The 22,755-nt window shown below is 32.7% G+C and overlaps 1 protein-coding gene and 2 pseudogenes across 4 annotated transcripts; 2 read left to right on the top strand and 1 right to left on the bottom strand.

Moving 5' to 3' along the window:
* The first annotated feature begins 2,609 nt into the window (after positions 1-2,609).
* Positions 2,610-4,881, top strand: LOC146899727 (phenylacetaldehyde reductase-like; annotated as a pseudogene). The gene is made up of 5 exons (XR_015023374.1): positions 2,610-2,928; positions 3,030-3,222; positions 3,294-3,459; positions 3,845-4,028; positions 4,522-4,881. The product of XR_015023374.1 is annotated as a phenylacetaldehyde reductase-like (transcript).
* Positions 4,882-7,070: 2,189 nt separating this feature from the next.
* LOC146899726 (uncharacterized) lies at positions 7,071-11,544 on the bottom strand. 2 transcript variants are annotated; one of them, XM_085735187.1, is made up of 7 exons: positions 10,807-11,144; positions 9,142-9,644; positions 8,934-9,051; positions 8,542-8,820; positions 8,353-8,454; positions 7,734-7,860; positions 7,071-7,623 (listed from the first exon to the last, which is right to left on the bottom strand). In XM_085735187.1, the coding sequence occupies exons 2-7, from the start codon at positions 9,639-9,641 to the stop codon at positions 7,601-7,603; spliced, it is 1,149 nt and encodes a 382-aa protein (XP_085591313.1). In that variant the 5' UTR covers positions 9,642-9,644; positions 10,807-11,144; the 3' UTR covers positions 7,071-7,600. The 2 variants fall into 2 exon arrangements, with proteins under 2 accessions (XP_085591313.1, XP_085591312.1); XM_085735186.1 differs by having other exon boundaries at positions 7,071-7,860; positions 10,807-11,544.
* Positions 11,545-17,267: 5,723 nt separating this feature from the next.
* LOC146899725 (cytochrome P450 714C2-like) lies at positions 17,268-22,755 on the top strand (annotated as a pseudogene). The gene is made up of 5 exons (XR_015023375.1): positions 17,268-17,612; positions 19,539-19,796; positions 19,886-20,120; positions 20,209-20,626; positions 22,199-22,755. The product of XR_015023375.1 is annotated as a cytochrome P450 714C2-like (transcript).

Raw genomic sequence — 22,755 nt, 5'->3', positions numbered from 1 at the left:
AAACAACAATGTAATAGGATGAACTTACTTGATTTTGTGAGCATAATTGACGTTGGAACCGCAACAATTGGGAAATTTGGCACCTCTTGATCTTCAATCCGCAACAATGGAGTTTTGGAAACTCCTAGCTTCTGTTCTTATAACAGACCCTCGACACTTAACTGCCGATGGAATCCTCGGCACTTACTGCCGCCGGTCTATCGGTGGTTAACTTCCGACGGTTTCGCAATTCATCGACAGTTAACTGCCGTTGGGGCTTTTCCGTCATTTACATGTGTTTTTTAGCCATTGATGACGTGTCAACTGTCAACAACAAATTTCATAAACTTTGTATTTAATCAAAACGGGTTAATATTTTTTGACGAATGACAAGGGAAATGTGATTTTTTGTGACCCAAGCAAACTCAAGGCATTTCATAAGTAATAATAGTAGCAATTCAACTTGGAATTACATCAAAGACCTTGCAAAAAGCGTAAGATAAAATTTCCGATGCAATAACATGGGCGCTACCATTTGCTTAACACCTAATGAACACAACTTTGTAATTGTTGTGGCTCATGAGAAGTGTTTTGCCATCTTGCAATATCACACGCACTCTAAGCAATTTAGCTAGTATGTGTTTACATCGTCAATAACCACTTTACATCACCATCTGACCTGAGTTGTTGATTTTGCGAAAGCTGAATTATGGGTTATTTTTATGTGATTTTAGAATGGTTGTGCTTCATCTCATATATTTATCCTCCTATTGTTATGAGAATTTAAGATCTTATCAGGCAATCAGGTCATTTATGTTCGACTCGTGTGTAAAAAGAGGCTGATCAAGAAGATTGCTTAGATTCCTTAAAAAAAAGTTTGCTTAGATAAGTTTCATTTATCCTTGTTATGTAGCTGTAGAGTATATATATATATATGGGTTATGATAGAAGACACCTTTTGTGAAGGTGTCTTTTATCAAGTTACTCTATGAACATTTGCGAAAAGACACCAACTTACTTTTATGAAGGTGTCTTTTAGCAAAGTTATAACTAAAAAGTGAAAATCACACCTTAAGGTGTGACTTGATAATAAAAGACACCACCAAAGGGTGGCTTGTAACAAAACCCTATATATATATATTTTGATTATTTTTTGTTAGGAGGAAATCGTCTTAACTAATTTTCATTGTGATTTTTAGTTTGTTTTTTAGATAAATGAAATGTAGGGTGGCGTCTAGGGTGAACCATCAAATAAGTGGTTCACCAGTGAACCACTTTCAGATATCGTCGGATTAATTTCAAAGGTTTGGATGAGTTAGAGACAAAAAATGAGAACACATATGTATTTCCTCACGCAATCCCTACCCCACCCTCTCTCTCCCCCACTCATCTCTCTGCATTTCGTTCAATGGCTTTCCTTTGGTAGATATTCATCCACCCACCGCCCCCATTGTCTAATCTACAATGACCAAGAAACCTTAAGACTCTTCATTTTAGCACTCAAAACCCTTAATTCAGTATCTAAGCATTTCATGAAACATAAATTTTGCACAATAAAAAACCTTGCTTTCAATTTAAAATGATTCGGTTGCTCTTACATCTCAAGAGAAAATAAAATTTTTGAAAAAGATTTTTTTAAAACTAACATATTAAACCTTGTTCCTTCACTTCCTATAGTTATCATATTCACATCTTAATAAAAGAAACAGATTTTCGATTTAAAGAAATCATGAATTTCCTACAGTCTTGTTTGAAATAACTCCCATAGCCATAAAATACATCTCAAATGGTGGTAGTGAAATTGATCGGAGATGTTGAGACGGATAATTTGTTGAAGGGATTTGTGACAGTGGACATTGGGAGCAAAAAAGGTAGGAGGAAAAAGAAGAGAGATGTGATCTGGTATGTACGGTGCATAATAGAATCTTTGGGCTCGATTAATCTAATGGCTCTTGTTTGTTGTTCAAAGTGGTTCACCGGTGAGGGACTTAATAGAACCCTCACCCTAGAATCCACCGAAATGTAGATAGTCATTAAAAACTCACACACATAAAATGATATCTTTATTTTCAAAAAGTGGAAATGGTCGTTTTTTTTTTTGAAAGAATGTCGTGCTTTTTTTTTTTGGTCGAAAGAGATGAGATTTTACAAAACGTATAACCAATAAAACGGTTAAAACCACAAAGAATGTCGTGCTTAAATAACAAAGAATGTCTTTGTTACAAGTATGACTCTTTATTTTGAATCTTTTTTTGGTTATATCTTTATTTTGAATCTATACTTTAGGTAAAAAAATATTTTATTAACCAAATAAATTTAATTTATATATTTTTTAATATTTCTAAAATCACAATTTTTCTATTATTTTATTAAATTATTTTATTAAAGAAATAAATTTAATTTATATATCTTTATTTTGAATCTATACTTTAGGTAAAAAAATATTTTATTAACCAAATAATCAAAATTTAACCATATATGTACTTGAGACATATCCATAGTAGCCTTTATTTTTTGAGAGGCTGCATATACTAGTTATTATTTAATATAAATTGTGAGTATTAATCTCTTAATACAAGAGATTAAAGGGCAATCTAAAACTTATGAAGGAATATAGGAGAAAAAAGATGATGAGTGGAGAAGGAAAGGTGGTGTGTGTGACAGGTGCTAATGGTTTTATTGCTTCATTGTTAAGTTTCTCCTTCAACGTGGTTACACTGTCAGAGCCACTGTTCGTCACCCAAGTCAGTGCTTCTTTCTCCTTATATATATATATATATATATATATATATATATATATAGCTATTTGGTTTCTCTTATGAATGATTGGTTAAACTTGATGGTGCAAAGGAGAGGTTGAAACTTTATAAGGCAGATCTTTTGGAAGAAGGTTCCTTTGACTCCGCCGTTGAGGGTTGTGATGGTGTCTTTCATACTGCTTCACCTGTTCTTTTTGTCATAAACGATCCACAGGTTCATTCCATTTTATTAATTATAAATAGTTGAATGTGTGTATATATGCACTAATAACTTATGATTTCTTGATTTTAGGCTGAGATGATTGATCCAGCAGTTAAGGGAACTCTTAACGTTCTTAAATCATGTGCAAAATCACCATCTATCAAAAGGGTTGTATTTACTTCTTCAATTTCTGCAATTGCATTTGATACAACGCCGAAAGCTCCCGGAACAATAATTGATGAGACATGGTTCTCAAATCCAGATTTCTGTAGGAAATCAAAGGTTAGATTTTTTTGCTATTTCTTTTAAATTAACACCAACTTTCTTACCAACTTTTATTTGTTTTCAGCTATATATGGTACGCACTTTCAAAGACTTTGGTTGAGGCTGCTGCCTGGGAATTTGTAAGAGAAAATAGCATTGACATGGTTGCTATTAACTCAACATTGGTGGAAGGACCTCTCTTACATCCAGATCAGGTTAATGGAAGTGCTCAACTAGTTTTGAATATAATAAATTGCAAGTTTTCTTATTTGATAATAATTACACTTGTTGTCATGCCTAACTAGTACTGTTTGTATGCTTGATCGATTAGTGTTTTCTAGTTATTAGTTTTTTTAGTCAAGCAACCTGGTTGCTAGAAATTTACATGCAATGTCCTTAAGAGCTAAGCTCACGGGGACTAGTTTTTATTGTTATCATATAAGATTAAGGTGGTCAATGACTAATGAATATTAATCTTTTGATGCACGGTTAATGATTACTGAATGATTAATATATTTGTTGATTTGGTAAATTAATAAAGTTAGTTTGCAATGTGTGACAACCAATGTCATAATATTTATTCCGAGACAGTAATTCTCATGTTGTATAATAGAACAAGTCTTTGAATTGTTGGATGCAGGTCTACCTTTTCCAAATAAAATTTGTGGATGGTGCAATGTGAAAGATGTTGCTGAAGCTCATATAAATGCATATGAGATTGCTTCAGCCAATGGGAGATATTTGTTGGCGGAGAGAGTGACACACTATTCACAACTCGCTAGTATTTTGCGTGATATGTACCCAACTTTACAAATCCCAGACAAGTAAGTTCAATTTCTCCATGAATGCAATTTAACACTACTCTCAAAGCCTTTGAAACAAACTAGGTAGCAGATTTTTAAAAATAAGTTTTATTCTGATGCAATGTCAACAAATCACAACCAATTAAATTCGTGACTTTAAAAGTAGCTAATTCATCTTTTAAATCACAACCAATGGGCCTAAACAATTAAGGATTAATTAATCTTTTATTCGCTGCCTTGCCCTTAAAGTTATTGACTCTTGGGATTATGCATTTTTTATTTGTTTTTTGGTGAAGTATCACAGTGGATAAAATTCACCTCTTAAGATGAATAAATGGGGTGTCCCGGGTTCGAACCCTCTTTCTGCATATATTATACAATGTTTCTACTAAATGATCTAACTTCACGGGAATACTTATTTATCTCCTTGAGAAGTGGCCTACATTATCCTCTAAATTACTAGTTTTTTCTTTTTATCTTTTACTAACACAGACAGTCTCTACAATCTTATCAGGTGTGAGGGTGATGGGCCATGATTTCGAAGGAAAGGGCTAAGAGCTTAGGAATCGAGTTTACTCCTTTGGAAGTCAGCCTCAAGGAGACTGTGGAAAGCTTCAAGGAGAAAAAGATTGTTAACTTTTAATCTGCTGTGATACATCCTTAAGTAATACAGATGATGAAATAAATATAAGTAATTTTTAGAACAAATTAAAAAGATAAAATAGAAGAAATTTTGATCCGATAATTATTTATTAGACCTAAGGATCAGAAGGAGATATTGCCCTCAATGAATTAGCAATGAGTAGTTTTGAGTTTTTTCCTAGTAGTGACTATTTTTAGATTGATAGTAGATAAATTTGATTACTATGCATTGTGTCACACAAAATTAGTTGAAACACAACTCATTAATTTCAAAATCCAACCTTGGCACCATTGTTACATCTGATTAAGAAACTAAATCATGTATGTAGCTTAATCTTTTCAATAATGATCAACTAATAACATTTGATATAAAAAGTACAAAACATTGTGTGCTTTTACCTAATAGCAATGGTTAGATTTCTGATAAATACCAAATTTCTGTGTCGACTATAATTATGAAGTAGTAGTAGTGTAGTTACCACTTCCAGAAATTTGTGAACTTGGGTGAATTGATAAATCCATATTTGTATGTCGCAACATCGCCTTTCTAGTGAAGTCGGAAAGTGCACTCCAAGCATAAAGTGAAAAGAGCTATTCAAAGTACATCAAATTTATTCTTTACTGTGAAAACTAAAAAAATAACTAACCAGAATATGCATGTTCCAAATGTCACAAGATTTGCAGAGAACGAGTATGAAATTCATGATAACTAAGAAACTTTTGAATTGTTTGGCCATGTCTTCATGGTCGGTAAGCTTGTAGTATCCGTGGTAGAAGTCTAAGACTTGGAGAAGCTCCCAAAGGTGATGACACCGATGAGAGACAAAGCTCATTGTAGCCTACACATGTTTTGATCAGGAGTAAAGATAAAATGTCGCAAGGCACAATGTCCTATAGAGTGTTTTGTAGCATCCTATCTTTCATCCCGACCAAAACATGTGAACTATTTCTTACGCCTTCGTCTTTTGAACAACATCATTTATGTGATTCCAACAATATATTTTCTACTCCAAATCTTTCTTCTAAAAATATATAAAATCTTTTTACTAGGATGACTGGATGAGGGAACTTAGCGCTACCCTGTGGAAAACTGGCAATAAATAAGGTGGAGGAAGGGGCTCCCTTGCATATGCATCAAACCTAGTTACCCCCACTGCTTGGTAACAAAAAAATGGGAACAAAAAAGAGCCAACACTGAACAAGTTTTGGATATTTGTTAAATTTTTCCCACTTCTAGATATCTCACATCGATTTTGTGTTTTGGATAGTTGTGTGACGGCAGCAAGGATTTTAATTGAGGGCGAAGATGCGTCCGGAAGGTGACGAGACGAGTAATTTGAAGACAATGATTAATGAGTAATGAATTTGGAATATACTTATGTTTCAGTTTTGAGAGGAAACGCCAAAAGGTTACAAACCTTTCTATTCTAATGCTAAAAGGTCTCTTGAATCTTTAGGAGTAAATTAGGCAATTTGGATAGAACACTGCTGGGAGTGACATTGCTTGAAGTTGATATTGCTCTGACATTGCTTATATTTAATTTAGGCCTCTTGTTCAACAAGTGACTTGAAAGACCGATACTCAAAGGTGATAAATAAGATAGTATTTCAACATGTTTATTCACAATGGTCCAAACAAATGTCACACATTTGTGTGGAAAAATCTATATCATTACCTTAGTGATGCAAAATCTCAGACACAAAAGGAAATGAAGAAACCTACCATGATTACAAATTAACCATTGATCTCTTACTACCATTGACATCATTTCTATCAATAAAAAAATGTTTTTTTGTTTTTGTTTTTTGAGTAGAAAAATCTTTGTTTTTTGCAATAGGATAGGATCAATTGTAGCCATAAGCTTATGAATCGTGAGATTAATTAATCTCAATGATGAAACTGTTTGATGCACACTCTCATCTACAAGACCCAAGAATCATAAACAAGACACCACACACTACAAGAAAAATGGGTTTTAGCATCAGCAGAAAAATAGGCATAAAGTGGACACTAATTGCTTTTAGCATCAGAATAGCATCCACAAAAGTGACGACAGTAAAAGCCTTCAAGCTAAACACTAGCATCCAACTGACGCTAAAATAGCATCTACAAACGTGGATGCTAAATTTGAGGCTAAATGGGTATGAAAATTGTATCTAAATGCAAACGCTACTTTAACATCTACAAACGTTGATGCTAAAATTAAATATGATAAACTAAATTTAGCATCAACACGGTGCCAAATAAATGCAGATGCTAATTTGATGATTTTCTAAATAATAGCATCCACAATAGCATCTTGTTCACTGATGTTAGTCCACCTGAGTGTATGTTCAGGCTTACATAATAATTTTTAAGATTTAATAATAATATGACTTTTATAGAAATTAAATTAACAATTAGAAGTTGAGGCACCAACGAAATAACAATCTAATTAAATATTGATACTCAAGTTTAATGATAAAGAACTACACATATATTGAAGTCTTAAACGTCAAATTAGTAGAAACTAAACGTAATCCTAAAGCGCCAAAACATAACCTGTGTCACTAGTTTTGGTTAACCAAAAAAATTTGGCATATGCTGAAGTCTTAACCATACAATTAGTAGAAATTAAACATAACCTACAACCCAAAACATAACACATCACCAATTGAAAGAGAACATGGTGAGGTCATCCATAAGAACTTCACAATTGTGTTATATCCAAAAAAACTAAAACATCAACAAACATTAGGTGAGGTCATCCTCTGATTGATCATCAAGAGCAGGATCATAATGTGGATGTTGACTGTGACGAGATCGAATAGTACTACAAGAACCATCGCCCGATTGATTCTCTAAAGCTTCCATGCGCTTCCTGAATTCTTCCATAGCAGTAGAGAATTGATTCTCTAGCTGTTGAGAACGCTGATCAGCTTCAGCAGCTCTTTGGTTCGCTGCAGCAGCCTCAGCACGTGCTGCTGCAGCCTCCTGACGAAACATTTCAATCACCTCATTTTCAGGAGGAAAACATTCTTGAGTCAGATGACTTACACCTGGTCTAATGTTGAAAGATAAAGCCCCAGTACCATAACAATTACCTCGAGACAAACCCCCAGCAACATCTACCCATAATTGAAGTCGTTTCTCTCCGCCCACCTCTTGCATATCACCATTAGAATTCTCATCAATCTTCGTTAGTTGAGTCAGGCGCTGCTGATAGTTATCCTGTAAAAAAACACAACTTATTGCTATATGTAGTTTGATAATTAGACATAAGTTATCGATATTTTAAAAAATTCAGCTACTTACTAAAATTCTGCAGAAGCACATAATGAATTATGGCCATTCAGTACAAGATTCCAAATTATATATGTTCACATATCTTATAACACATATCTCAAGATTGTGGACATATTCGGTATAAAATACATATCTCAAATTGCTAGTATTCCAGGTTTACATAACTTATCCATATATGTATTTTGATCATTAGACGTAAGTTATTGATTTTTTTAAAAATTCTGCTACTTACTGAAAATTCTGCACAAGCACATAATGAATTATGGTTGTTTAGTACAAGATTCCAGAATATATATGTTCACATATCTCAAAATTGCAGACATATTATGTATAAAGTACATATCTCAGATTGCTGACATAAGTTTTTTGAGCTTCTTGAGTGATTATCAATTCTATTATTATACGATAAAAACTTACATAAGTTTTTCCAGCACGACTGTCAACCCAATCGCCAGACTTCCTCTTACGAGTAGCCAAGAAGAGTTCATCAGGATGGATAGGTCGCCCAAGTATTTTACACTGTCAGTCAAGCCATAAAACAAATAGTAATGTCTGTCAAATTCTAGCAATGAACTAGATATTAAAGAAATTGGAATGGATGCATACCATGTCTAGTGCCACGTCGTGGTGAGCCTTACGACCTGTGGTATGGACAGCTCCTCCTTTGCCCGAACCCCGATTAGTCTTGTTTTGTGAAGAAAGCTTGTTGAATTTGTCACTCTTCCAATATTCGAGAAGACCAGCATATGCATCCTCTCCCATCCATTTAGGTCTTTCCCCCTTATATCTTACTTTTGTAAGCATGTCAGTAAGGCGCTTTGGGCACTTTTTATCAAATATGCTCCTGATTTCCGCATCATATTGAGTCTCCCATGAAACATATTCCTGTCAGACAATATAAAAATAGTAAAGTTTGTATCATATTTCTGCAGCAGCCAAAGGAACAAGGCACCACAGTTTTCAACCAATGAAGCAACATTATTCTTTCATATCCTTACCGAAAATGTTTCAAACCATAGATCTTGAGGAACCTTTTCCCAGCACGAAAAAACATCCCGAAATTGACGCCTAATAGCCATCCTCATTGCATTAGCACCATCTTTGCTAGGTGTAAATCTACAACAACAAAAAAAGTAATTGTAAAATAAATATATTTTTATAAAAATTAATACATGATAAGTTGTAAAAGAAACAAAAATAAAATACCCTTGACCAATTGGGCGTATGATGGTCTTTATAATAGCATCTTTCTTAGGGGCCTCTTGCTCGGTATGTGTGTTTTCTCCCTGCACACCTTGCAGATGATCATCCTCCTCAAGGGAAGGTGGTGATGCCGGTGCAGTCACTTGAGAAGGTAGGACCACTGGTGCTGGTGGGTCAGGTTGGACATCTAGAACAGTAGGTTGGACGGCTGGTCGGGGAGGTTGGATGGCTGGTCGGGCAGGTTGGACATCTAGTTCTTTAGGTTGGACGGCTGGTCGGGGAAGTGGGATGGCTGGTCGGGCAGGTTGGACCACAGTTGATGTCTTTTGGATTGTTGGTGAGGTGGGCTCAACTGGCCGTGGCAACCCTAGTTTTTTTCGGCGCGTCTCGTTGGCTACAACAAGTTTCCTGGTTGCTTTAGCAAGATATCCAGGTTGTAATACCTTTGAACGAGCATTGGTGGAAGACTCTTTTCGCTTAGTTCCATGACATTGTCTAGTCATTTTCTGCACAATAGAAAATTAAGATATAACATAAGAATACTTGAAGCAAAAGCAAACAACCGAAAGCATGAAGTAATGGTTGGAAACACGTTCAGAAATACATACATCCAGTGCACTGTTAATACAAATACATAGTGCTTCATTTTGATTATGCATACATGTCGTGCACTGGTACCATACTGAAAACACCGACTTTGATGAAGATTTATTGTTTAATTATAATTTCAAACACGGTTGATTTCAGCAAATTAAATGACTACAAAATACTCAAGACAAATTAAAATACTGAAAACCATTACAGTACCAAAATTCACACCCATAGCTTAGCCCCCACCTCCCACAACCAAACACAAACAAAAATATCAATAAAACATCAGCTGCCCCTGCCAAAACAGTCCCAGAAAACACTGCACAGCAGGCAGAAACAGCACTAACAGCAGCTGTTCTGTCCTGACAGCAGTCATAACCGAGCCAGCAGACCCCCCAAACCGACAGACTCGCGAAACACCAAAGGGCTGGCACTGCCTTACCTCAAGAGGCAATCTCTAGGTGCCCAACTCCACTCGTAAAATAAGCACGCCGGAGTACTCGAACTACCTAGCATCCATCTCCATATGCATCTAATGTTTGAAATACTCATTGTTTTCTTAGATTCTCAGAGCACCTCATTAATAAGCATGCTCATAAGCACTTCAACATCTAATTTTATTATATAATAATCACAAACCACCAAACCCATTCACAAACAAAATAGCCTAAAATATCAAACAAAATGCCTTAAAATAGATAATAAAAAAAAGTAACTATTTTATACATCAACAAAAAAAAAATAGCTCAAAATCTTGAATACCCTTTTAATTAAATGAACGAGAAACAATCAAAATCACAGTATTATATAAACAGATCCGTATAAGCTCATAACTTTTCAAACAAAATTAAATTATTTATTAAAAAAAATTCAACAGATCTATAATTTTAGAAAAACAATCGGTTCATTTAGCTAGAATTAATCAAATAATATTACAAAATAATTAAACATGCAAATTAACCAAACAATAAACAAAATATAATAGCAAACATCTTTAGAAATCACAAACCATTAAAACATCTTCACAAATCTAAACCATAAGAGAAAAAGGACAGTTGAAAGAGAAATGAAACATACCAGTTTGAGAAGAAATTGAACGGAGCAAAGCTTCACAGCAGATTTGAGGAATCGAACTTGAAGGCAGCAATCAGCGAGAATGCGATTTGGAGAGATTAAGGGTTTAAGAACAATTTTGGGATTGATTTTGTTAGGTTTAGGAACAACACAAATTGGGAATTTTAGGTTTGAAAAACATTTTGAGAAGTGATTATGAGTGGTGGGTGAAGAAATCGTGATTTTGAGAAGTGATTTTGAGGGTGAGAATTGATTCAGAGTTTCATGGTTTGAGAGGAAAGGAGAAATCACGTTTGTGTGTTTTGGGAAAGTGTTTTGTTTTTTTTTTTTTTTTTTGAGAAGGTGTTATGAGATATTTAGGGAAAGTGTGGGAAGTGTGAAAAAATTTGTGGGAAAAATGAAAAAAAATGTGGGAAACCAAAATTGACCAATAAAATAAAAAAGAAAAGATAAAAACAAATGAGTAAAATTTTTAGCATCAGACATCGTAGATGCTATTTGTAAATTAAAAAATTTAGCATCAGATTTTGTGGATGCTATTAGTCAAATTTGGATAAAAAATTTAGCATCAGACATCGTAGATGCTATTTGTGATGCTAAATTTCATATAAAAAAGGAATTGAAAAAAATGCATTTGCATCAGAATTTGTGGATGCTAAATGGACACTAACAGACAATATTAGCATCAGAAATGCTCTGAAGCTAAAAAAATGGAAGCTAAATAGCAACTTTCTTGTAGTGACAACTGATAAATTGTATAGGTCAACGTTGAACATTTATTCTATTGTTTAGGTTAGAGCTTAGTGTCTGGGCGACCATCCAGGTTAGGGTTTGAAAACCATAAATTGTCTAGGTCAAAGTTGAACACTCGATTAACCGGTTAGATTCATGCACTGGTCCCGAAGACTTCTCCCATCCTGTATGCGATGGATACACATATTTTAAGAGTGACATATATTATTCCAACATTTTTTTATTTAAAATAAATAAATATATGTGCATTCAGCATGTATGATGTATCATCTACACAAAAATTATTCCATAGTTAATAATTCTATCTACCTTAAAGTTTGAGAAAAAAAATTTAATTATTAAATAAAAAACTTCACGATAAAATAAAAAATAGGCACAAATTAATTTAACAAATTATTGCTTATTTGCCACTTTTGATGAAGACAATTTCTCTAAATACCTTGGTGAATATAAACTGTATCATACTACTTGTTTCCGTCGATGTGGGATTATTCTAGTTCATATCTTATTTTAAAGTTGTTAAAGGGAATTTTCTTATTCTCATGTAATAAACCAAAATTATTAGTTGCAAACAGGATATTTTCAATATATAGAACCAAAATAATAAACACACTTCCACCGACCTTCAGATGTATACTGATCACAAACAAAAAATTATCAGAAGGATTAAATAGTCTTATGATGAGAAAGATTAAAATCAAGTATTAAACCAATATTATCAGAAGGATTAAAGAGTCTTATGATGAGAAAGATTAAAACCAAGTATCGAACTTTTTCCTTGCGCACAATAGAGGAGGAAGTGGATAAACATGTGTCAATGTCACCAGTACCAATATCATATTGACACAGATACAGGCACAACACTAACATGTAAATAATATCAAGTATTAAACCAATAACTTACCTCCTATTTTATTTATGTACTTACATTTCTTTTTATTCTGTTAAGGTAGATTCTTTTACAAGTATCTCACCTATATGGCAGAAGCTTCTGTTTGAAGGAAGCAATATCGGAGGCAACAAAGGTAACAACCTCAACTGCATCGACGTACCTTAATTGTTCATATTGGTAATCCTCAATTACTAATCAAACCTAGTCAACATTTTCATTTTTTTTCTTTCTTCTGGATTTCTCGAGAATTTAATGCTTCCCTTGTGTCAGGATGAGAGGTTCTCGAAGGAGGAGAAATATGACTAGAAAATCTACTATTCTCATTTTCGTCACCTCATCTCACACCTCATTCCTCTGTAATATCAACTATTCTTACTTTTTTTTTCCTTATATTTATGGTTTGAATATTGCTTTGCTTACATGAATGAATTGCAATTTGAAGGTGTTCTGGACCACTCATATGGGTACACGTGTACAATAATACGCCGCCTTAATTAGGCTACGCACTCAAAGGAGCACTCCAACCTGCCTGCGTTGTGGCACACTCGGATCACGCAACATGTGTCCTTTCCCGCTCCTAATCATACGCCTCATAACCCGGAGACGGTTATGCCACACTATTCTTACTCTTTTTGCAATATTCATTTTGTAAATTATTACAGGTCAAAATATTTAACAACTTCATATGGTCATGGATGTTAGAAGTTTAGTACCATTATTTGCTTTTTTTTTTTTTTTTTTTTACTTTACTCCTCACTTTCACTACTTTCAAGAATAATACCATAGAACCAAGAGAAATTTTAATATGGTCTCATGATCAAATAAAAAGTGTTTGGTCACACCCACATAAAGAAATATTTTTTTAATAGTAAAGAGGAAATTGATAAAAAATGATTGAATATTTTAAGGACCATCTTTTTATGTGTGTGTCCAAACACTATTGATTTGGTCCTGTGACCATGGAAGAATACCTCTAGAACCAATATCCCTCCCACACAAACAAAGTAAAGTAAAGCAAAACAGGAATTGAAGGATCGAGTTTCCTCTTTTTTTTTTTTTGGTACAACGAGTTTCCTCTTTTTCCTTTTGTCATCTTTATTCCTTACTTTCCCTAGTTAGAAGAATGATTTCAATAGTTATAGAAACCTTCTTCCACCATCATCTTCATCGGACCAAACCAAACACACTTTTTTTTTGGTCCGATAAAGATGATAGAGGAACAAGGTTTTTGTAACTAGCGAAAAGATTCATGTAACTAATGAAAGTAGGGAATAAAGATGATAAACGGCAAAAGAAGAAACTTAAATTTGGTATATTCAAACACAACTTTACATGTTAACACCAGATTCTGGAGGAGGATCCAAAGGTTTAACAGTATCAGAAGGAAAATCTGCTCTTGGTCCAGCAAGAGAGTAATAAGCAACAAGAGCAGATTTTGCTTAATCTCCTCCTTCCTGCTTGAATTACCTTTCCTACAATCAAATTTAGGCTATTAAGAATCAGAAAAAATTCTAAAATTTACAAGACAATTACATCATTAGGTATTTCCTTAAAGAATCTGACCTTTATTAAGAAACTAATGAACCTGACTTAATACAAAGAAATCCAAGTTAACGTATTGCCTCCATAAATTGTAAATTCAATTTCTATGGCAAAACTAATTAAATTCTAAACAAAGGTGCAAGGGTGACAACAACATTTCAATCTTTTTATCATATAAGGGATGTGTATTCCTAAAATCCTCAAATTTTATTACAATAACATGTCATAATATATCATCTCATACACGCATACCATATATTATAGCTGATAAGATCAATTTACTATTTATCAACAAGGAAGTAGCAATCATAGATGAACACATCAGAGCAACAATTTCAAATCTAGAGAAGAAAAATATACTTATACATAAGCAATATACAATGTTACCAGATCAAAGACAAAAAAACACAATGAACAACGATATTGATCGGAGACGAGCAAATAATATTGATCACCGGAGACGAACAAATAATATTGATTGGAAACGGGGAAATGACAATTGACAATTATATTGATCGGAGAAGTTCTCGATTGCGTGATACGCTACATCAACAACCCGAAAGACAGAGACGTAATCGAGTGTGTTTCTTGATTGCATCTCTGTCTCTGGGTCGTGGATGTAAGGCATCATGTAGTCGAGAATTTCATCGGAAAGTCTTGCATTCATTCCTCTAACGTGGCATTCTCCATAAGTGAAAACAGTTTTATGACCAAAGAAAAATTCCAAAATTGATCCTACTATGCGCCTCCCTGAATTGAACAAAAACTGAAATCAAAGATCCCAAGTCCCAACCAACCAGCACCCAACTAGAAACAATGAAAACAAGTAAAAAGAATTTTGGTACGATGAAGATAATAGTGGAAGAAGGTTTTTATAAGTAGTGAAATTTTTTTAAGTAGTGAGTTACAAGAAATAAAGAAAAGAAAAAAAAAAAGCAAGAGTAATTCCACTTTATTCAACGGCATGGGGGAGCATAAATTCAACACGACAGAGGGAGCATAAATTGTCATAGATGTCTGCTGCTTTTGCTTTTGCTTTTGCTTTTTGCTTTTCCTTTTTTTTTTCTTCTTCCGATCTTATTTTCTAGGGTTAAATATGTTTTTGTTCCCTATAAATATACCAATTTTTCGTTTTAGTCCCTCTAAAATTTTCCTTCAACTTTTAGTCCTTATAAAATTTTCAATCTTTACTTTTAGTCCCTATTTTTAAGTAAATTTTTGTATTTTTTAATGAAATTGTGCAGAAATTTATGGAATATTGTAAAAATCACTCCAAAAAAAAGAATTTTTTGGAAAAAACATGAATTAAATATGAATTTTTTAACGCCAAAAATATAAAAATTCATATTTAATTCATGTTTTGGTAAAAAATTCTAATTTTTTTTGGGAAAGATCCTTATAATATTATACATTTTTCTGCAAAATTTTATTTAAAAATATGAATTCTACATATGAGTTTACTTTAAACGAGTGACCAAAAGTAAAGATTGAAAATTTTATAGGGACTAAAAGTTGAAGGAAAATTTTAGAGGGACTAAAACGAAAAGTTGGTATATTTATAGGGACCAAAAACATATTTAAACCTATTTTCTATTCCATCTTTTTATTTTATATTCCATCTCTTTTGAACTTTTGCCTTAATGCCAAACTCTTTACTTTTATATATACATACATGTATAAGATTGAACTTGGAGTTAGGATATATAATCCATGAAATCAATGACATGTATTGTATTTTTGGTATCATCGCGGTGGGTATATATCATAATCACAATAATCCACCATGATTTTACAGATGTTACGAAGTGTAGTTTTTGAAAAATCACGATGGATCACCGTGATTATGACATACCCATTATCATACCAAATAGAGACATAGGAAAAAAAATTTACTGTGTTAAAGTAGCAATAGTCACCGAAGCAATTTTCCAATTTTGCGGCATTCTTATTTTACAATATAGTTTTGCACTTGAGATCTGATCCATTTAAATTTAAGAAACTGTCAACTAGTGTCTCAGGAAACAATTATAGTTAGAATTCCTTAAAATTTATATAATCATGTATTTAAAATTGTAAAAAATATTATTTTTAATGTAAAACTTACATACTTTGTTTCGTTAACTAATGATCTTTAAAGGGGAATTAGTCACTTTAGTCCTTGAATGCAGAGAAATTGCAAAACAATCCTTAAATGTATACTCTGTTGGTCAATTTCAGGGATTAAAGTGACTAACGAAGTCTACATTCAGGGACTAAATTGACTAACGGAGTCTGCATTCAGGGACTAAATTAACTAACAGAGTCTACATTCAGGGACTATTTTGCAATTTATCTGCTTTCAGGGACTAAAGTGACGACTCCTTTTCTATTCAGGGACTAAAGTGACTAATCTCCCGATCTTTAAATATAGGGAAATGTTAACTTGTACCCTTATGACACAAACTAAGGATCTTTTTTTTTTTTAACGTTCACACAAAATAAGGATCTTAAAATAGAATTAAACAATAAATATTGTATTGAAAAGATAAATTTTTTAGTTTTTAAGGTTATGAATGCACAAATTTCTAGGTTAATTTTTGTTTATTTAGCTTTTTATCTTGTGCCCTTAGGGCACAAGTTTACAAGACCCTTAAATTTAAAGGGCTCAATTCAAAATGAGAATTCTTGACTTTTGGTGCTGAATATTTCAATTTACTTGTCACCATTTATTATAGATAACTCTTCATTTAAACCACATTTTCCAACTGCACATGCAGGAAGAAGAAAAAAAAGGACCCATATTTTTTTTTTGAACAAAAATGAGGGGACCATATGATTCAAGATTTTTGTCTATTTTACTACTCATTTCAGACACATTTATAAACAAAAAAACAACTTTTTAAGTATATTGAATAACTAATGTACCAGACATATAAATGCGACCACATACATTAGTTATTCAATGTACTTAAAAAATTATTTTTTACTTATAAATGTGACCGGAAGGAGTATCTTTTTCTACAAAATCAACTCCTAAAGAATTTAATTGGAATAATATCTTTCTGTTTATTGATATCCTAAATTTGTCCTTCAAATAATGTTTTTGTTAAACAAGGAAAGTAAATATAATATTCTAAATGTTCAAATAATCTACCAACTGTTGTACATGTACACATGCATTTATTGTTTTTTTAAGTCAATTTAAAAATAATTTTGACTAAATTAAATGTAGTCAAAGAAACTTTTCTAACAAATCAAATATTTAAAAGGTTCCTATAAAATACCAAATTGAAAAAGTGTATAAACTTTGAGACTCAAAATCTATAGTTTCAATGTGATATCATGGAATTTGAATATCAGTGGTTGTCTTCAGAGAATATGATGAAAAAGTTATGGTGGACAATTTTGTTGGTTGTTATAAGCAGTGTTATAATATTGTTAGAGAAAGTGTTGTTAACACCGCGAAGGATTCGATTGATACTGGAAAAACAAGGTATCAATGGACCAAAGCCTTCTTTTCTCTTTGGCAATATTTCTGAGTTGCGACAAATTCATCTTCAATCTCCTGCTTCTGCTGATTCGTTTAATGAAGAATGGATATATTCCTTGTTCCCACATTTTCACACCTGGAAGCAACATTATGGTATGCAGGGGTGTTCGCGGTGCGGTTTGGATCGGTTTTGAGGCAAAATGTCAACCGATCCAAAATAAAAATCACATGCGGTTCGGTTCGGATGAGTATTCTAAAAAAATCCGAACCGAACCGATCCAAATATATGCGGTTTAATTTGGATCGGTTTTTGGATGTCCAAAATACAAAATATATTTTTTTTATTTACTCTTTTTTGAAGAATATAATTTTTTTATTAATATTAACATTACACAAACACGGTAAAATAATAGGTTTGATGCAAAATATATTAAAAAAATAAAATTATAGTATGAAAATTATCGATTATTTTTGAAACATATGAAGTAATAATAATATAGATTAAATTAGTGCAATGTATAAGATTAAAATTTAACAAACAACATAATAATGCAATCTATAATACTAATAAAAGAATAAATAAGTATTAATATTTATTTTTGCGGTTCGGTTCGGTTTGGTTCGGTTTTGAAAAAGTGATCCGAAATCCGATCCGATCTTAGCGGTTTTTACAAAACAACATCCAAACGCATCCAAATATATTCGGTTTTTTGCGGTTTTCGGTTTTTTTGGATCGGTTTGCGGTTTTATTTTGGATCGGTTTGGATTTGAACACCCCTAATGGTATGTCAACTCTTATTTTATTTTCCTTTGTACTGTTTTTTAGGAGGTTAAGTAATATACACACAACATATTAGTTTAACCATTAATTTTTCCTCTCCTTGTGAGATTAGTTCAGTTGACAGTGAACATCGTTTAATATATACAGGGGTCTGAGTTTGAATATTAGACATCCTATTTATTTATTTTAAAGGTGAATTTCTAGCAACTAGACTACTTGACAAAAAAAATTATTTGTTAAAACACTTTTATTAATTTTACTTAGTATAATAGTTAGGTGAATTGTTTAGCTGGTAGTATTAAAGGTATATTATTGAAAAAATGTAATTTTTTTTAATGAAGGGAATTTTTTTTAATTAAGACCACCTCATTTTAATATGAAACGACAAATAATATGAAACTAAAGTGACATATAATTTAGGATGGATGGAGTAATATAAAAAGACAAATAATATGAAACATTTAATATGAGATGGAATGATTAATATTTTATTGTCCTTTTAATGTTTTCTAGGAACATGCACATTGTATTCATCAGCCATATTGATTTTTTTTGAATTAGTAGTATTGAAATTGTTCTAAAAGGACTGCTATGTTAAAAGAAAATTAAATTTCATAAATCATTTTAAATTTTTGCGTATTCCATTAACCAATTATTATTGTATTTGGGAATAAAAACATGGGAATTGAGAAGTTATTTTATTCCTAGGAATGCTTTATACCTGAAAATTAATTTCCTAACTTTGTAACAAACATAGGAACCCTTCTTTCTAAGTAAAAAAATATATTTGTTTTACGATATCATCATAAATTAGATAGGTGTAGTGGCGGTTTCACCGCCCGGGCTCTGGCCCAATTTTTTTTTGCAATTTCTTATGTAAATTTCTCTTAATTTCTTATATAAACTCCCATAAATTGGGCAATTTCTTTATATATTTTTTATTATTTGCTTGTAATTTCTTATGTAAACCCCTATAAATGTGTTGCAATATTTTTTGTCCAGGTTTTATAATAATTCTGGCTCCGCCACTGGATAGGCGATTCACGGATTAGGATTAACTAATTTTATGGAGGGAAATGTATGATAACTTTAGTGTATTATAAGGTGTTTTATGACCAAAATATATATGAATGAGGAATGACAATTAAGATGAGAAAGAGTAAAATAAAAGAGATAGAGAGAACATCATGATCACTTTCCCACCCAATCTGAACTCGAGATTTACTCTATTTTTTTCTTCTTTTCCTGAAACTATATTTCTTCCTCTTAGTAAGACTTGTTGTTTTGGTACTCATTAGGCGAAATGTATCTATACTCTACCGGACTCAAGCAACATTTATACGTGGAGAAGCCAGAATTAATAAAAGAGATAAGCCTGCATAGGTCCCTAGATCTTGGTAGGCCTACATATATAAAGAAGCAATTACTGCCCATGTTTGGAGATGGCGTCTTCATAACCAATGGACAGCTATGGAACTTCCAAAGGAATCTTGTTGTTCCTGAGTTCTTCATTACAAAAATTAAGGTTAGTATAGACTCCCTCGTTCTTTTTAATTGTCGCATTTGTAGGAAAATTTTGTTCGTCATTTTTAAAGTTTAATACAACATTAACTATATAATGTATGTTTTTGTTTATTTTATGTAGAACATGATAGATATACCCTGGCAATTATCAAACAATGGGAGAGTTGCATAACAAAAAATAAAGGGATTGCAGAGATAGTGATTGAAACAGATTTAAAGATTCTTTTTGAGGATATCATTTCGAGAGCTTGTTTTGGCAGCGACTATGCACAAGGAAAGCAAATTTTTGCAAAATTGGCTGCTATGCAAGCTGCTTTTGCAAAGCCTAGTCTTATGTTTGGATTTATAAACCTGAGGTTACATACATTTGTCACAAACTTATTCTATAAGTTAATCGTAAATCACATTCCTAGTTAATAAATGTTTTATATGATGTTCTTGTAGCTTTCTTCCCACTAAGGAAAACAAAGAGATAAGGAGGTTGAAGAAAGAGGTGGACATGTTGATAATGAATATCATCCATGATCGTAAAATGCAAAACCAAAAGAATGATACAAACGAGAAACAAAGTGATCTATTACAAAAAATACTAGAAGGTGTTGCAAGTGACACAACTTTAAAGGCTAGTGAAAATGGTATGTTCGGGAATAAAATAAAGTCGAACCAATTGATAATAGACCTCTGCAAAAATATATACTTTGCTGGCTCTGAGTCAACCGCTCTTGCCGTTACTTGGGCACTGCTGCTCCTTGCAATACATCCTGAATGGCAGCAACGCGTCCGGGCTGAGATTTTTGATACTTTCGATAACAATTCACCTCATTTGTTTCATGACATGAACAAACTTCAAAAATTGAAAATGGTTAGTACATCCCTTCATCAAAACCAACATATTTACTATAATTTTACATTGATTGCCACCAAGCAGTTATTGCATTGTGTTGACGTTTTCTTAATGCTATTTTTTGATTGGTCGTGTCGCATATATTCTCTTATTATTAAGTTTCTCCTATTGGATATTGCAAGATGTTCTTGCTAGAACTATAAGTGATCTATTTGTAGAGGTTTTCTGAATAGGTTACTCGATACTAGGGGAGTTAAGAAAATCATGGGATCATGGAAGTTGATGGTGCTCAGATTATTAGCCATCATGCCCGGTTACTGGATCTAGAGGTCTTAATCTATATGACAGTCCGTATACGATATGACTTGAATAATTATATGTGGGGTGCATGTGATTGCCTTACAAACTGGTTTTGTGTTCGTCAACTTTGATATATTATTAGAGCATATCTCAAATATGTTCTCATTGGTTATGATATCACGTGAATATTAATATGTTAGATGCTCCCTTCGACGATTAAAATGATTTTGTGAAAAATTAGTTTGACCTTCTGCAAATTATAATGCTCATGTAAGAACATGTCTAAATCCCCATTATAGGACTCCATTTCCTTTTACTACATGTATAATAAATCTTCTCAATAGTCTTTATTATTTATTCACTAGTTTCATCATAAGACAAAAGTTATCCATTGTGATTCAAGCATTGTACTCAGGGGCGAATGGTAGTATAAGGGAGGGGTAGCCCTTGCTACCCCAAAAAAAAATATTTTTCTGAGCGAGTAGGTATATTTTTATATTTAGCCACCCCTAATAATATATATTTAGCTACCCCAAGTTTAATTTTAAGTGAAATAATTTTTTCTATCTTTATTTAGCTTTCGGTCGAACTTCAAATTATTTGATAATGTCGTATAGGAACCAAAAAATTAACACCCAAAAGAGATAAATAATAACAATATTTGGTTTATTTTTCTGTCGAAAAAACAATATTTTGTTTATTTAACAAATAAAGTAATACAATTGTAGGCCCACACACTCTCAGCCCACGAGCACCACACAATTAATAAAACAAGGATGGTTTTTTAACTTTTCACTTTTCACAATCACATTACAATTACACAGTAAGATGGAATAGAAGAGAAGAGTCACAAACGACATGGTGACCTAAACAGCAACAACTAACATCAAGCAACATAATTAGCAACAACTAACATCAATTTTCATAAATAGCTACTATTAATTTTTATTTCTTTTGTTGTAGTTTTTTTGGTACAATCCGCTATTCTACTGTGGCTTTTTTGGTACAAAATAGTTTATTGCCGCATTTTTTGGTATAATCTGTTCTTGTTGAATCAAGTGTATCTTTTATGAAGAACATTTTATTGTTGAATCAAGTGTATCTTTTATGAAGAACATTTTATATAAGTAATAGTTATTGTGAATTTTTGTTGCCTACTTGGTTAGTTTAGTTTAAAAAAAAATCTTTATATGTGGCCACCTCATAGAATTATTGCTAGCTTCGCCGCTGATTGTACTACTTTGTTATCCTAAAAATATCAAAAATTGAATTTAGGGTTTCCTTTTGCAGCTAACAATGGTGATTCAAGAGAGCCTACGTCTTTACGGGCCTGCAATCATGGTCTCCAGGGAAGTTTTAGCTGAGATGAAGTTGGAAGAATTTGTGCTACCTAAAGGCATCTACATGTGGTTATTCCTGCCATCATTGCATCGTGACGCTAATAATTGGGGACCAGATGCTACAAAGTTCAATCCAGAGAGATTTGCTAATGGTGTTTCTGCATCATGTAAGTATCCTCAGACATATCTACCATTCGGACTTGGGAGTCGACATTGTTTAGGTCAAAACTTTGCCATTACAGAAATGAAGGTAGTACTCAGTCTTCTTCTTTATGATTTCTCCTTTGATGTTTCACCAAACTATCGCCATTGTCCTGTGTATAAAATGGTGTTAATGCCAAAATATGGTGTACGACTTCTTGTAAGCAAGGTTCAGAACACAGAAAAATGATTATGGTTCTGTTATGCTCTTTCTATTTTCTCAAAGTACAATCACATAACACTAGTATTTATGGTGACTTTGTTGGTTTTAACTATTATTAATAATACATCATGTTGTATCAATAA

Source organism: Medicago sativa, chromosome 8 (assembly GCF_051527215.1).
Source record: "Medicago sativa cultivar Bolivia chromosome 8, Bolivia_mono, whole genome shotgun sequence".
NCBI classification, from domain to species: Eukaryota; Viridiplantae; Streptophyta; class Magnoliopsida; order Fabales; family Fabaceae; genus Medicago; species Medicago sativa.
Note: the sequence above shows the minus strand (reverse complement) of the source record. Positions and strands in the feature narration are given on the sequence as shown.